Source organism: Panulirus ornatus, chromosome 7, assembly GCF_036320965.1.
Source record: "Panulirus ornatus isolate Po-2019 chromosome 7, ASM3632096v1, whole genome shotgun sequence".
Classification (NCBI taxonomy): Eukaryota; Metazoa; Arthropoda; class Malacostraca; order Decapoda; family Palinuridae; genus Panulirus; species Panulirus ornatus.
In genome coordinates this window covers 38,108,099-38,124,168 of record NC_092230.1, presented here as the reverse complement: position 1 = coordinate 38,124,168, position 16,070 = coordinate 38,108,099, and the positions used below count along the sequence as shown (strand labels likewise).

Genomic DNA, 16,070 nt, shown 5'->3' with positions numbered 1-16,070 from the left:
TGTAACTTCAGGGAATGTTTTATAACACAAAAACATTTTTGGTTTGAAATTTAAATATGACACAATGAAACACTTCTATACTGGAAATAATGTCAGAAAATATCTCATAATGCTTCCCAATAAGACAGATACTTGATGAATACACAGAATAATCAAAGAATTTTCTGAGAGTAACAACTAATTACTTATTCACAGTCCCTAATGTCCCCATCATATATTTCAACCTGAGATTCAAATAGTTCTTATGCTGAGTTTTTCAAATAAACATATTACCATATACAACAGAAGTGGATCATAGGGTGGGGGAGGGGGCGAAAAATCTGGGAGCCTTGAAGAATGTGTGGAAGTTGAGAACATTATCTCGGAAAGCAAAAATGGGTATGTTTGAAGGAATAGTGGTTCCAACAATGTTGTATGGTTACGAGGCGTGGGCTATGGATAGAGTTGTGCGCAGGAGGATGGATGTGCTGGAAATGAGATGTTTGAGGACAATGTGTGGTGTGAGGTGGTTTGATCGAGTAAGTAACTTAAGGGTAAGAGAGATGTGTGGAAATAAAAAAGCCTGGTTGAGAGAGCAGAAGAGGGTGTTTTGAAGTGGTTTGGGCACATGGAGAGAATGAGTGAGGAAAGATTGACCAAGAGGATATATGTGTCGGAGGTGGAGGGAACGAGGAGAAGAGGGAGACCAAATTGGAGGTGGAAAGATGGAGTGAAAAAGATTTTGTGTGATCGGGGCCTGAACATGCAGGAGGGTGAAAGGAGGGCAAGGAATAGAGTGAATTGGAGCGATGTGGTATACCGGGGTTGACATGCTGTCAGTGGATTGAATCAAGGCATGTGAAGCGTCTGGGGTAAACCATGGAAAGCTGTGTAGGTATGTATATTTGCGTGTGTGGACGTATGTATATACATGTGTATGGGGGGGGGTTGGGCCATTTCTTTCGTCTGTTTCCTTGCGCTACCTCGCAAACGCGGGAGACAGCAACAAAGTATAATAAAAAAAAAAATAAATAATTTACCAGGAATACTCAACAAACTTATACCTCTGTAATTTGAGCACTCACTCTTATCCCCTTTGCCTTTGTACAATGGCACTATACACGCATTCCGCCAATCCTCAGGCACCTCACCATGAGTCATACATACATTAAATAACCTTACCAACCAGTCAACAATACAGTCACCCCCTTTTTTAATAAATTCCACTGCAATACCATCCAAACCTGCTGCCTTGCCGGCTTTCATCTTCCGCAAAGCTTTTACTACCTCTTCTCTGTTTACCAAATCATTTTCCCCAACCCTCTCACTTTGCACACCACCTCGACCAAGACACCCTATATCTGCCACTCTGTCATCAAACACATTCAACAAACCTTCAAAATACTCACTCCATCTCCTTCTCACATCACCACTACTTGTTATCACCTCCCCATTAGCGCCCTTCACTGAAGTTCCCATTTGCTCCCTTGTCTTATGCACTTTATTTACCTCCTTCTAGAACATCTTTTTATTCTCCCCAAAATTTAATGATACTCTCTCACCCCAACCCTCATTTGCCCTCTTTTTCACCTCTTGCACCTTTCTCTGACCTCCTGTCTCTTTCTTTTATACATCTCCCACTCAATTGCATTTTTTCCCTGCAAAAATCGTCCAAATGCCTCTCTCCTCTCTTTCACTAATAATCTTAGTTTTTCATCCCACCACTCACTACCCTTTCTAATCAACCCACCTCCCACGCTTCTCATGCCACAAGCATCTTTTGCGCAATCCATCACTGATTCCCTAAATACATCGCATTCCTCCCCCACTCCCCTTACTTCCATTGTTCTCACCTTTTTCCATTCTGTACTCAGTCTCTCCTGGTACTTCCTCACACAAGTCTCCTTCCCAAGCTCACTTACTCTCACCACCCTCTTCACCCCAACATTCACTCTTCTTTTCTGAAAACCCATACAAATCTTCACCTTAGCCTCCACAAGATAATGATCAGACATCCCTCCAGTTGCACCTCTCAGCACATTTACATCCAAAAGTCTCTCTTTCGTGCGCCTGTCAATCAACACGTAATCCAATAATGCTCTCTGGCCATCTCTTCTACTTACATACGTATACTTATGTATATCTCGCTTTTTAAACCAGGTATTCCCAATCACCAGTCCTTTTTCAGCACATAAATCTACAAGCTCTTCACCATTTCCATTTACAACACTGAACACCCCATGTATACCAATTATTCCCTCAACTGCTACATTACTCACCTTTGCATTCAAATCACCCATCACTATAACCTGGTCGCGTGCATCAAAACCACTAACACACTCATTCAGCTGCTCCCATATATCTTTTTTTTTTATTTGCTTTGTCGCTGTCTCCCGTGTTTGCGAGGTAGCGCAAGGAAACAGACGAAAGAAATGGCCCAACCCACCCCCATACACATGTATATACATACGTCCACACACACAAATATACATACCTACACAGCTTTCCATGGTTTTCCCCCAGACGCTTCACATGCCCTGATTCAATCCACTGATAGCACGTCAACCCCGGTATACCACATCGATCCAATTCACTCTATTCCTTGCCCTCCTTTCACCCTCCTGCATGTTCAGGCCCCGATCACACAAAATCTTTTTCACTCCATCTTTCCACCTCCAATTTGGTCTCCCACTTCTCCTCGTTCCCTCCACCTCCGACACATATATCCTCTTGGTCAATCTTTCCTCACTCATTCTCTCCATGTGCCCAAACCATTTCAAAACACCCTCTTCTGCTCTCTCAACCACGCTCTTTTTATTTCCACACATCTCTCTTACCCTTACGTTACTTACTCGATCAAACCACCTCACACCACACATTGTCCTCAAACATCTCATTTCCAGCACATCCATCCTCCTGCGCACAACTCTATCCATAGCCCACGCCTCGCAACCATACAACAATGCTGGAACCACTATTCCTTCAAACATACCCATTTTTGCTTTCCGAGATAATGTTCTCGACTTCCACACATTCTTCAAGGCTCCCAGGATTTTCGCCCCCTCCCCCACCCTATGATCCACTTCCGCTTCCATGGTTCCAACCGCTGCCAGATCCGCTCCCAGATATCTAAAACACTTTACTTCCTCCAGTTTTTCTCCATTCAAACTTACCTCCCAATTGACTTGACCCTCAACCCTACTGTACCTAATAACCTTGCTCTTATTCATAAATATATATATATATATATATATATATATATATATATATATATATATATATATATATATATATATATATATATATACGCTACCTCGCAAACGCGGGAGACAGCGACAAAGTATAAAAAAAAAAAAGAAAAAAAAATATATATATATATATATATATATATATATATATATATATATATATATATATATATATATATCTGGTGCCCATTCACTAGAGTAACTCCCACTGAGGGAGTGCGGGAACCTCTCCTCATTATCCACTGATAGTTCTTTCTGGTCTTTAAGTAAGGGCATTGCTAACAACTAATGTTGCTCCACCTTTCCTTCAATTTTCCATTCTGATGGTACTATATCTCTGTCTCCCATAGACAAAACAACTCTCTTTGTTTCCCTTTTCTCCTCTAACTCCACCTTGGATGACTTTAACATTCCTTTACCCCTCTATTACTTTGACACCTACCATTTCCAAAGTCTTTGAATCCCTCCTCAACTTCCATATCCTAAGCCGCTTTGAAATCTACAGTAACCTCTATGATCACCAGTATGGTTTCCATAAGGCGAGATCAACTGGAGATATTCATTCCTATTTTACAAATGTCTGAAATCTGTGAAAGACTTTGGGAGTCACATGAAGTTGTCTTTGACATATCCAAAGCTTTTAACGATGAGGCATTGAGGTCTCATCTCTAAGCTCCCCTCTTTTGGCTTCCTTACCTCACTTTGCTCCTTCATGTTTAGCTTGCTCTCAGGCTGATCTGTCTCTGTGGATGTTGATGGATCAGCCTCCCCCCATTTTTCCATTAATAGTGGTGTCCCTCAAAGTTCTGTCCTGTCCCCTACACTTTTTTTCCTTTTTTTTTCAACAATTTCTTTTCCACAAATACCTAAATGGATTTTTTTTAAATTTTCCAAAAGAAGGAACAGAGGGGGCCAGTTGAGGATATTCCAAAAAAGGCCCAGTCCTCTGTTCTTAGCGCTACCTCGCTAACGCGGGAAATGGCGAATAGTTTAAAAGAAAAAAGAAAGACCTAAATGGATTCATATGCTCATAACACTGCATTCACCCACATCCTTCAATTCGGCTGCTCCTATTACAACTCTTGTCTTTCCTTTGATGGTTATGTAATTCCACTTCTTGACTCACTGTATATGATATTACTGTAACACCCACTCTTTCTTGGACACCCCACATTACAAAAAAAGGTAAGTCTGCCTCTAAGAAACTGGGTGTTGAAACTTCTTTTCTTCTGAAAGTGGTCCGACTTATAAACTCTCCTAGGGTAACTTCCAAACTTGATATTCGTGTCCTATGCCTCTGTGTTGGTTCACTTTCCCTCTTCTATAGGTATTAATTTGGTTTTTGCTCTGGAGAGCTGGCTGCATGTGTGTCCCCACCGCTAGCTCTTGCTCCTCTCAATTAGTTATTTCCACAGCATGATTTTTTTTACTGTGACTCATTCCATGTTTTGGCTGCATAGGTCAGGGTCAGGAGGACTATGCTGTCCCTTTGTCCTTTCTTCACATCCATTCTTACACATCTACCCTTCATTGTTCTATTAAGGGACCCATTCTTTGCCTTCCCCCATCAGCTTCTTAACATTCTTAATATTCTTAATATTCTTCTCTCCTTTGCTGAACTTCTGCTGATATGTTTCTTTCAAGCAATCCACCACATGCCTTTTTCTTCTCTTCCGCAGCATGCCAGTCAAACAGGAGTATGAGATAATAATGGAGAATTCAGAAGTCCATAAGTCAAAATGAAAGTATAAAAGGTGAAGCCCCACAAAAACAAAGCTCCCTCCTTAAATACACAGACACATTTGAGCTCATTACAAACACACCACGGAAGAGAGAAGTAGGGGATGACCTGAAGACATAAAATAAACAGTTCTTGTAACCTGTAGGGACACAACAATTAAATGGCAAACCATGAAACTTGAAATAAAAAAAATGGTAACAAAAGTGGTGAATGACTGCTGTAAACTTGATGAGGAAAAAGTAAATGCATACAGTATATGGAAGTTTGAAAACTGTATGATAGTGGAAGAGGTTTAAAAGATGAGGTTCCCACAATTGTAAAACTTCCTCCCTGCAAAGTACTAGTAAGTAATTACACTCGCTTATGTAGCTAATGAAATTCAACGTGAGTAAATGCAATTTACTGATATGTGACAAAGTGAAGCAAGACTGATAATATCATCAAGCAGGAAATAAGCTGCAAGAATCTTAAAGCAAAAGGGACTTGGCAGTCGACATAGAACCTATACTTTTGCCAAGCCCACCTTCAGAAATAATAAAGGAGACAAATTAAATGCTGGCAAACATTGGAACTGAAGTCAAATACACAAATAAAAAAATTTCAGCAAGCTGTTCACATCCCAAATTCAGCCAAGTGTTGCTACTGTGCTAAAAAATACACAAAGAACTAACAGGTGAGGGCAACAAAGATGGTGAAAGAGTTAGAACTGATTTACACAAAAAACAGTCCTTATGCTGAGGTTTTCAAATTTATCACCCTATCAAAAATAAAAAATAAAAGTCCTCATCCTGAGGTTTTCAAACGAATCAATTACCCTTACAAAAATGAAAAAATGGAATTTTTCAACCCAAAAAACATTTTGTTTTAGAATCGTAATAAGACATAACGAAAAGCTCCTATACTTGAAATAATCACAGAAAATATCTCATTAATCCTCCCTAAGCTGAGACAACCAATAAATATGAACCGAATAATCACAGTATATTCCAATTGAGTAACCATTAATTACTATTTACAAGCATTAATATTAAGCCCTACAACATACACGTCAATGCCAGTTTCAAATTCAACTTGAAAATTCAAGCAAATCTATTATCCTTACAAAAATACTAAAAGCTATGTAACTTCAGGGAATGTTTTATAACACAAAAACATTTTTGGTTTGAAATTTAAATATGACACAATGAAACACTTCTATACTGGAAATAATGTCAGAAAATATCTCATAATGCTTCCCAATAAGACAGATACTTGATGAATACACAGAATAATCAAAGAATTTTCTGAGAGTAACAACTAATTACTTATTCACAGTCCCTAATGTCCCCATCATATATTTCAACCTGAGATTCAAATAGTTCTTATGCTGAGTTTTTCAAATAAACATATTACCATATACAACAGAAGTGGATCATAGGGTGGGGGAGGGGGCGAAAAATCTGGGAGCCTTGAAGAATGTGTGGAAGTTGAGAACATTATCTCGGAAAGCAAAAATGGGTATGTTTGAAGGAATAGTGGTTCCAACAATGTTGTATGGTTACGAGGCGTGGGCTATGGATAGAGTTGTGCGCAGGAGGATGGATGTGCTGGAAATGAGATGTTTGAGGACAATGTGTGGTGTGAGGTGGTTTGATCGAGTAAGTAACTTAAGGGTAAGAGAGATGTGTGGAAATAAAAAGAGCCTGGTTGAGAGAGCAGAAGAGGGTGTTTTGAAATGGTTTGGGCACATGGAGAGAATGAGTGAGGAAAGATTGACCAAGAGGATATATGTGTTGGAGGTGGAGGGAACGAGAAGTGGGAGACCAAATTGCAGGTGGAAAGATGGAGTGAAAAAGATTTTGTGTGATCGGGGCCTGAACATGCAGGAGGGTGAAAGGAGGGCAAGGAATAGAGTGAATTGGATCGATGTGGTATACCGGGGTTGACGTGCTGTCAGTGGATTGAATCAGGGCATGTGAAGCGTCTGGGGTAAACCATGGAAAGCTGTGTAGGTATGTATATTTGCGTGTGTGGACGTATGTATATACATGTGTATGGGGGTGGGTTGGGCCATTTCTTTCATCTGTTTCCTTGCGCTACCTCGCAAACGCAGGGAGACAGCGACAAAGCAAAAAAAAAAAAAAAAAAAAAAAATCCAAAAACTGCAGGAATTTTTTAGTGCAAGAAAACCAATAATTGCAAGCAATTGTCCAAGGGATTTTCTTACCCAAAAAACTATTTTGCTTTAAAATTAGAATATGACATAATGAAACACTTCTATACTTCAAACAATTACGAATAGAAATCTCATTACTTCCCGCACCGACAGATACCCAATAAATATGAATCGAATTATCAGAATATTCCAAAGGAGTAATCATTAATTACTTATTTAAAGATCTTAATGCCCTCTAACATATACTTCAACCACAGAGTTGAATTCAACATGAAAATATCAAACTTGCAGGAAAAGTTTTAGCTAAAAAATAAATCTTTTTGGTTTAGAATTGAAATATGACCCAATGAATTGTTTTTATATTTGAAATAATCACATAAATATCCCATAATGCTTGCCCAATACACCAGATAATAAATACGAACCGAATAATAGGAGAATCTTCAAAAAGAGTAACAACTAATTACTTATTTACAGGCCTAAGGCGACAGACACCTGATAAATAGGAACCGAACTCACAGAATCTACCAAAAAAGTAACAATTAACTACTTATCTACAACCCTTATTGTCCTCTAACATATATTTCAACCCCAGATTTGAATCTGACATGAAAAATAATCCTTATACTGACATTTTCAAGCAAGTCTATTATCCTTGCAAAATACCAAAATTGAAATTATAATAGAAAATATCTCATAATGCTCATACAAGGCGACAGATACTAAAAAATACAAAGCAAATAATCACAGAATCTTCAAAAAGACTAGCTACTAATGACATTATAGGCTTTAATGTCCCCTAAATTCGAATTCAACAGGAAAAATAGTACTTATACAGATGTTTTCATACAAATCTACTGTCCTGACAAAAAAAAATTCAAGGAGTTTTTTAGTGGAAAAACTTTCTCGTTTCAAAATTGAAATGTAATATAATGAACAGCTTCTACACTTCTAATAATAACTGAAAATATCTGATAAAGCTTTCCCAAGGCAACAGATACTGAATATATATGAACTGTAACCACTAATTGCCTATTTACAGGCCTCAATGTCCTGCAATATACATTTCAACCCTATGTATGATTTAAGCACGGAAAATTGTCCTTGTGTTGAGGATTTCAAGCACATCTATTTCCCTTACAAAAATAAAAAAAGATGCAGTCAATAGTTGTTCAGGGAATTTTTTAGCCCAAAAATCTTTTTGCTTTATAATTAAAATATAACATTATGAAGTGTTTCTATACTCGAAATAATCACAGAAAATATCTCATAATGCTTGCCCAAGGTGACAGATAGTAAATACAACCAGAATACTCAGTCTTCTGAAAGAGCAAACACTAATTACCTATTTACAGGCCTCAATGTCACTCAAAATATATTTCACCCTCAGATTCGAATTCAGCATGATAAATACTCCTTACTCAAAGGTTTCCAAGCAAATCTATCACCCTTACAAAAATACCAAAAACTGCAAATGTTGGTATTTTTTTGAGGTGAATAGATTTCTTTAAAAACTTCACTATATGGCTATTTTTCATGTTAAGCATTACTGAATATTTTCCATGATTATTTCAAGTATAAAAGTTCTTTACCACATAATATTATTTTTCTTTTAATTTTTTTGGTCTAAGAATATTCTGCAATTTTTTTTTGCATTTTTCCGCACTGGATTTCTTTGAAAACTTCAGTATGAGGAATATTTTTCATGCTGGTGCAAATCTGGGATTAAAATACTGGTTCCAGGTTATGACAGCTAGAGACTGAGTGTGAACGAATGTGCCCTTTTTTTGTCTGTTTTCTTGGCACTACCTCACTGAAGCAGGGGGTAGCGACGCTATTTCCTGTGTGGCGAAGTAGCGACAGAAATTAATGAAGGCAAGCAAGTACGAATATGTACATGTTTATATATGTGTATGTCTATATATATGTATGTATACGTCGATATGTATATGAGTGGATGGGCCATTCTTCATCTGTTTCCTGGCGCTACCTCTCCGACGCAGGCAACAGCGATTAAGTATAATGAAGAGATAAATATATTTCAAGAAGACTTTGTTATTCATTCAATTTGTATTAATCGGGTATATTTTGGCCAAGGAAAGCATTATTAGATATTTTCTATGATTATTTCAAGCACAGAAGCGTTTTATCATGTTATAATACATTTTCAAAAGAAAAATGTAAGTATAAGGACTATCTTTCATGCTGTATATGAATCTGGGCTTGAAGTACTATTTGCAGTTCATTAAGGTCTGTCATTAATTATTACATTTAAATAAGATTGTGTCATTTATTCAGTTCATATTAATCGGGTATTTTCCATTATCATTTCAAGTATAGAAGCATTTCATCATATAATACTGCAGTTTTAATTATTCATTTACAGGTTTTAATGTCCCACAATATATATTTCAAACCCATATTTGAACTGAACATGAAAAATTTTTCTTATCCTGACATTTTCAAGCAAATCTATTTATTACCCTTGCAAAAATACCAAAAATTGCAGGCAATACATCAAGGAATTATTTAAGCCCAAAAATTTTTTGTTTTAAAACTGAAACATGACATAGTGAAGTGCTTCTATACATGTAGAGTGAGGACTTTCCTTTATAACATGAAAGTAACTAGGCTTCCCTACAGCCACTGGAACCTAGAACAAAGGATGTACAGCAGAATTCAGCAAGATATAAAGTTGGACAACCAGTCGATACAACTATCATAGTTTTCAGGTGTTTTTCTATGTATAGATGTGTTAAGAGGAACTACAGAAAGATATTCCACACCATCACAACTACATCTCACTACATTTAACCAGATTATGATGACCACATCCCACGTGACCACACCATCACGACTACATCCCACAAAATGTAACCACATCATCACGACCACATCCCACTACATGTGACCACACCATCACGACCACATCCCACTACATGTAACCACACCATCATGACCAAATCTCACTACATCTGACCACACCATCACGACCAAATCCCAATACATGTCACCACACCATCACAACCACATCCCACCACATGTGACCCCACCATCAAGACCACAACCCACTACATGTGACCACATCACCATGACCACATCCCACTACATGTAATCACACCATCACGACCACATCCCACTATATGTGACCACATCATCACAATCACATCCCACTACATGTAACCAAACCATTATGACCACATCCCATTACATGTGACCACATCCCACTACATGTAATCACACCATCATGACCATACCCCACTACGTGACCACATCATCATGACCACATCTCACTACATGTAACCACACCATTACAACCACATCCCACAACATGTGACCACACCATCAACACCACATCCCACTACATGTAACCACACCATTATGACATCCCACTACATGTGACCACATCATCATGACCACATCCCACTACATGCAACCACACCATCACAATCACATTCAACTACATGTGACCACATCATCACGACCACATCTCACTACATGTAACCACACCATTACGACCACATCCCACTACATGTGACCACACCATCACCACATCCCATTACAAGTAACCACACCATTGCGACCACATCCCACTACATGTGACCGAATCCCACTAAGTGTGACCACACTATCACAACCACATTCCACTACATGTAACCACACCATCACAACCACATCCCACTACATGACCACATCATCATGACCACATTCCACTACATGTAACCACACCGTTACGATCACATCCCACTACGTGACCACATCACGACCACATCCCATTACATGTAACCACACCGCTACGCCCACATCCCACTACATGTAACTACATTATTGCTACATCCTACCACATGGAACTCCATCATCATTGCCACATCCCACCACATGTACCCACGCCATTATTGACACATCCCACTAAATGTAACCACACCATAATTGCCACATCCTACCACATGTAACCACACCATCTCTCCCTGATCATGTACGCCACTTCTCAGTTGTCCATATTAACTAACAGCTCTATGGTAACACTGGTATATATATATATATATATATATATATATATATATATATATATATATATATATATATATATATATATATATATATATCAACAGTTCATCGTACATCTCACACGCATTCTTGACAAGATAAAGAAACATGGTTTTCATGTCAACTAACGTATGAAGTCGTTTAAATCATTACTTGTGTAATTTTCGTCTGCCACGGTTTTGTACACAGCAAAGCCATAGTCGGCATGGTGGGCACCCGTGAAGGTGCATCTGACGACTAATGTGGTGTCCCAAAGCCTTATCAGCTGGCTTTCCTGACGGTACGCGCGCGCGCGCGTGTGGGGTTTCTGGTCGTATCCTGTCAGTCGACCAGTGGTTGTGTGAGGACTCCTGTCCTGTCGGAGCATCTAGGAGTTAATACTGCCCTAAGTTATTTCCTTAGATTCAAGTGTATATGTAAAGGGAGAAATTCCCATATCGTGTGGCAGGACACAGAGAATATACCACACAAGGTGCGGGCCTCCGGGATATAAGCTCCCGGGGCGTTACCTGGATGTGGAGGGCATCCAGGTGTGATATAAACGTCCACTGTCGCTTGGGATAATATCAAACATGTTCAGAAAAGTGTCATATTAGTGTAGTATAGAGAAGGTTGTGTGGTGGTGTGGCAGGCAGGGAAGAGTTGGAGCATTGAGGACAATGAGGTACATGATGACAGACCACCTAGCCACGGCAACGTACGTGAGGCTCGCTCTTATTTTCCTAACTGCTGCTAGTGTTCACCCTTCGGGTCAAGAAGGTACCGCCATGATGTGGCATCCTGTGGGGAATGTTTCAAACTGCGATAGCCAAGGTCAGGCCGTTAACAGCTCCTGCAGGCCTGACGACGTCACACCATCCCTGGCCCTGACAGAAACCTCGGTCGTACATGCAGCTGCCACTGACGGAACCTTCGGAAACAGGAACGAATCTTGGTCTCAGCAGAATACGGTTCCAGGAAAAAGGAGGGTTAGGTTCTGTGGAGTCATAGACGAAGATGAGGCAGCTGGTATAGTAAACACGACAGGCAGACGCGTACGTCGGTACTCCCTTCACGGGAAGAAATGGGACAAAACAGAACTGACGTGGACGCTGAGGACACCGAGTCGGAACGTGGACAGGTTGTCTGAGGGAACCATTAGACAACAAATGTCCGCAGCCATGAAGGTGTGGGAGCGGGCCTCTGTGTTAAAGTTCACCGAGGTTCACAAGAACACACCCAAAGTAGATATATACATAGATTTTCTCGAAGGAAACCACGACGATGGTTACATATTCGACGGGCCGGGAGGGACTTTGGCCCACGCCTTCTACCCAGGACGAGGAATTGGCGGGGATATGCACTTCGACGATGCGGAGAAGTTCGTTCCTCACCATTTGGTCAACAAATATGAGACCAGTAGTCTGCTGGTGACCGCAGCCCACGAGCTTGGTCATTCGCTGGGCCTTCGCCACTCTGATGTGGATGACGCTCTTATGGCGCCTTACTACCAGGAGTACCCCGAAGACTTCGCACTGCCCCTGGACGACACGTACGGTATCCAAGCCCTGTATGGCAGACCGCAGGATCCCACCACCACTTCCTTCGCACCTCCATTCACTCCCGACACACCTACAACTCCTAGACCTCAGACCAGACCTCCGACCAGACCTCCAGGAAGACCTCCGACCAAACCTACAGTAAGACCTCCGACCAGACCTACAATAAGACCTCCGACTAGACCCCCAGTAAGACCTCCGACCAGACCCCCAGTAAGGCCTCCGACCAGACCCCCAGTAAGGCCTCCGACCAGACCCCCAGTAAGGCCTACGACCAGACCCCCAGTCGTCCCCCAGCCATCACTGTGCCCTATCGAACCCCCATCATCGGATGTTCCCGACACCTGCAACACCGACTTCGATGCTGTAACGGAGTATCGAGGCGAGCTCTTCTTTTTCAAGGACAAGTTCTACTGGCGTATCGACAGGAGAGGACGTTTCTACGATAACGAGTCTCCGCAACTAATCTGGCGTAGGTTCCCTGGACTGCCCAGAAAACTAGATCACATCGATGCGGTCTACTCCACCCAGACACGGTCACTGGTGTTCTTCATAGGCCCGACTTACTACGAATTAAGAGGAAACCTTCGGCTCAAGCGGAAGGGCGAGCTGGCGGACCTGGGAGTGAACGCGAGTCACCTAGACGCCGCGATGATGTGGGGCCACAACGGACGGGTGTACCTGTTCAGTGGCGACCGTTACTGGAGGCTTGGCTGGGATGGCCTGGCCGAGATGGACTATCCGAGGGACGTGGCCGTGTGGAGGGGCCTCCCTCGCCACTACTCCTCAGCCCTCACCATCCGTTCAGCCACCTACTTCTTCGCGGGCCGTGTGTACTGGAGCTTCGACAGTCTAGAGATGAGGATGTCGGATCCTCCCTTGCTGATATCCCCCTACTGGCTCAGCTGCCCGCACCACAACCAGCGGGATCACCAGCTCTGCTCCGCTGACTCCGTCTCTATTATGGTTCCTTCCAGCCTCCTTCACCTGCTAAGTTGGCTCGCTGTCCTCTGGCGACGTATAAGCTACACTAATAACCCGTTGTATTGGTGAATTATCAAACACTGTCATCTTTATCAAAAACAGTTCGTGCTGGGCAAGTTGTTCCCTAAAGCATAATAAATCTTTGTAGACTAAACCTTCGTCGATATCGTGTGTTGTGTTCGTGTCTCAAGCGCTCTGATAGCAGTGGATCCTGCCCCTCGCCTAACCTCGCAAGTCCTTCCTCCCTCACCAGGAACCCCTCACTCACTCTCTGTCCAGGTAAGAGAAATCGAAACTTTTCCATTGTTGATATTTGGCTAAAGAGCTCCAGTCCTGCATCATTATGAACAGTCTCTCGTCCATGTGAAACATGTACAGTGGTGGGGCTACCTACATGGGGTCAGAGACAGTGGTGGGGCTACCTACATGGGGTCAGAGACGGTGGTGGGGCTACCTAAATGGAGTCAATGAGACAGTGGTAGGGGTATCTACATGGGGTCAGAGACAGTGGTGGGGCTACCTAAATGGAGTCAGTGAGACAGTGGTAGGGCTACCTACATGGGGTCAGTGAGACAATGGTGAGGTACCTACATGGGGTCAGAGACAGTGGTGAGGTACCGACATGGGGTCAGTGAAAGAGTGGCGAGGTACCTACATGGGGTCAGTATGGTAAGCCGGGTTACTGTAGTGTTCCAAGATAAGATAATCAGGCTGACCGACCCGGCAAGATGTAGGCGCTGGGGTCCTCAACCTGCAGCCAGCCAGCCAGCCACTCACCCGTGGTCCGCCACACACGGAAGTCTCCCGGTACAGACACCACGGACATCTCTCCTGCTGCACAGGTGGGTGGCTGAGGTCTGGTTGGTGGGTGAAGTGTGGTGGGCGGTTGTGAGGGTGGTGGGCGGTTGTGCTGTGATGGGTGGATGTGTGGTATTGGTTGAGTTCTGGTGGGTGACTGGTGGTGGTGGAGGATCGCTGGGCTTTGTTAGTGGCTCTGATGGTGGTGGGAGGCTGTGGTGATGGTGGGTGACCGTGCTGTGGTGGTGTGTTTGTGTTGTGGTTGGTGGTTGTGGTGGTGAGTATTTGTGTTGTGGTTGGTGGTAGTGGTGGTGAATGGCTGAGTTGTGGTGGGTAGTTGTGGAGGTGAGTGGCTGTGTTGTGGTGGGTGACTGTGTTGTGGTGGTGTGTCTGTGTTGTTGTGGATGGCTGTGGTACTGGTAGGTGACTGTGGTGATGGTGGGTGGCTGAGGTGGTTTTGGGTGGCTGTGGTGATGATGGGTGGCTGACGTGATGGTGGGTGGCTGTGGTGATGGTGTGTGGCTGTGATGGTGATGAGTGGCTGTGGTTGTGTTGGGTGGCTTTGTTGGTGTTGGGTGGCCGTGGTTATGGTGGGTGGTTGTGGTGATGGTGGGTGGCTGAGGTTATGGTGGGTGGCTATGGTGATGGTGGGTGGTATGGTGACGGTGGGTGGCACTGGTGATATTGGGTGGCGGTGGTTATGGTGGGTGGTAGTGGTGATGGTGGGTGGCAGTGGTGATGGTGGGTGACTGTGGTGATGGTGGGTGGCTGTGGTAGTGGTGGCAGTGCCGGGTTGCAGTGGAAGTGGAAGTGAGCGGCTGTGGTAGTGGCGGTTGTGGTCGGCGGGTGATTGTGGTGGTGGTGGGCGGCTGTGGTGAAGTGTAAGAGGATGGTATGATCGAGGGATGATACTCAACAATTCGAGGATAACTTGTGGCCAGCTCTTATCTCTTATCATATATATTTTCAATCTTGACTTCTTGTCCAGATAGTCTGTCGGGGGGGAGGGGGGGTGTACTCGGTAAGAGGGGAGGGGGCAAGCGTTATCGTCAACCCTCGGACCTTCTCTCTTATCTTGGGGGTCTCACTTGTGCTCATCTAATGCTTATCTGGTACTTATGCACATGTTTGTAAATCCAAGTAGATTAAGTAAGTCAATTCAAGTTTCAAGAGGAACTGGATAAAAAGTGGGTCCTCATAAAAAGTGGGTCCTCAGTCTTGAGGTATAATGTGGGTTGTGGTAAATGTTATGATATGTGGCCGACCTAACCCCTCATTGCACGTCACCTCTTCCAAAGGTGCGGAAACACGTCCCCGAAGATGAGGGTGAAGACGCTGACGGAGGTGAACGTGATGGTGAAGATGCTAGTCGTGATGATGACTCTCTGCCCCAGGCTGACTCTCAGTGACTCGTAGGTTTGAGTCTGTGTTTGGCATCGTGAGGTATTATGTGCCCCGTGTGAGTCGGTTAGCCACATCTGTTAGCCACATTCTGACACGAGTGGAAGAACCCACTCACTTTCCTCCTCTCGTTACCGCCCCAAAACTTCTACTCTGAACTATCCTCCGCTTCCTTTTCT

General features: G+C 42.8%; 2 protein-coding genes across 4 annotated transcripts in view; both read left to right on the top strand.

Moving 5' to 3' along the window:
- The first annotated feature begins 11,819 nt into the window (after positions 1–11,819).
- LOC139749538 (uncharacterized) overlaps positions 11,820–16,070 on the top strand; it is a 19,379-nt gene continuing 15,128 nt past the window's right edge. The window contains exons 1-2 of one of the 3 annotated variants that reach the window (XM_071663517.1): positions 11,820–13,971; positions 15,789–15,902. In XM_071663517.1, coding sequence (XP_071519618.1) covers positions 15,811–15,902 — 92 coding nt within the window. In that variant the 5' untranslated portion in view covers positions 11,820–13,971; positions 15,789–15,810. Of the gene's footprint in view, positions 13,972–14,398; positions 14,535–15,360; positions 15,383–15,788; positions 15,903–16,070 lie in introns of those variants that run through there. The other 2 variants (XM_071663516.1, XM_071663518.1) reach the window with 2 other exon arrangements.
- On the top strand, positions 11,830–13,761 carry LOC139749537 (stromelysin-3-like). The gene has a single exon (XM_071663515.1). The coding sequence runs from the start codon at positions 11,830–11,832 to the stop codon at positions 13,759–13,761; it is 1,932 nt and encodes a 643-aa protein (XP_071519616.1).

Bases quoted from the DNA above. Each gene is read 5' to 3' on its own strand.
- LOC139749537 (XM_071663515.1), top strand. From the start codon at position 11,830: ATGAGGTACATGATGACAGACCACCTAGCCACGGCAACGTACGTGAGG.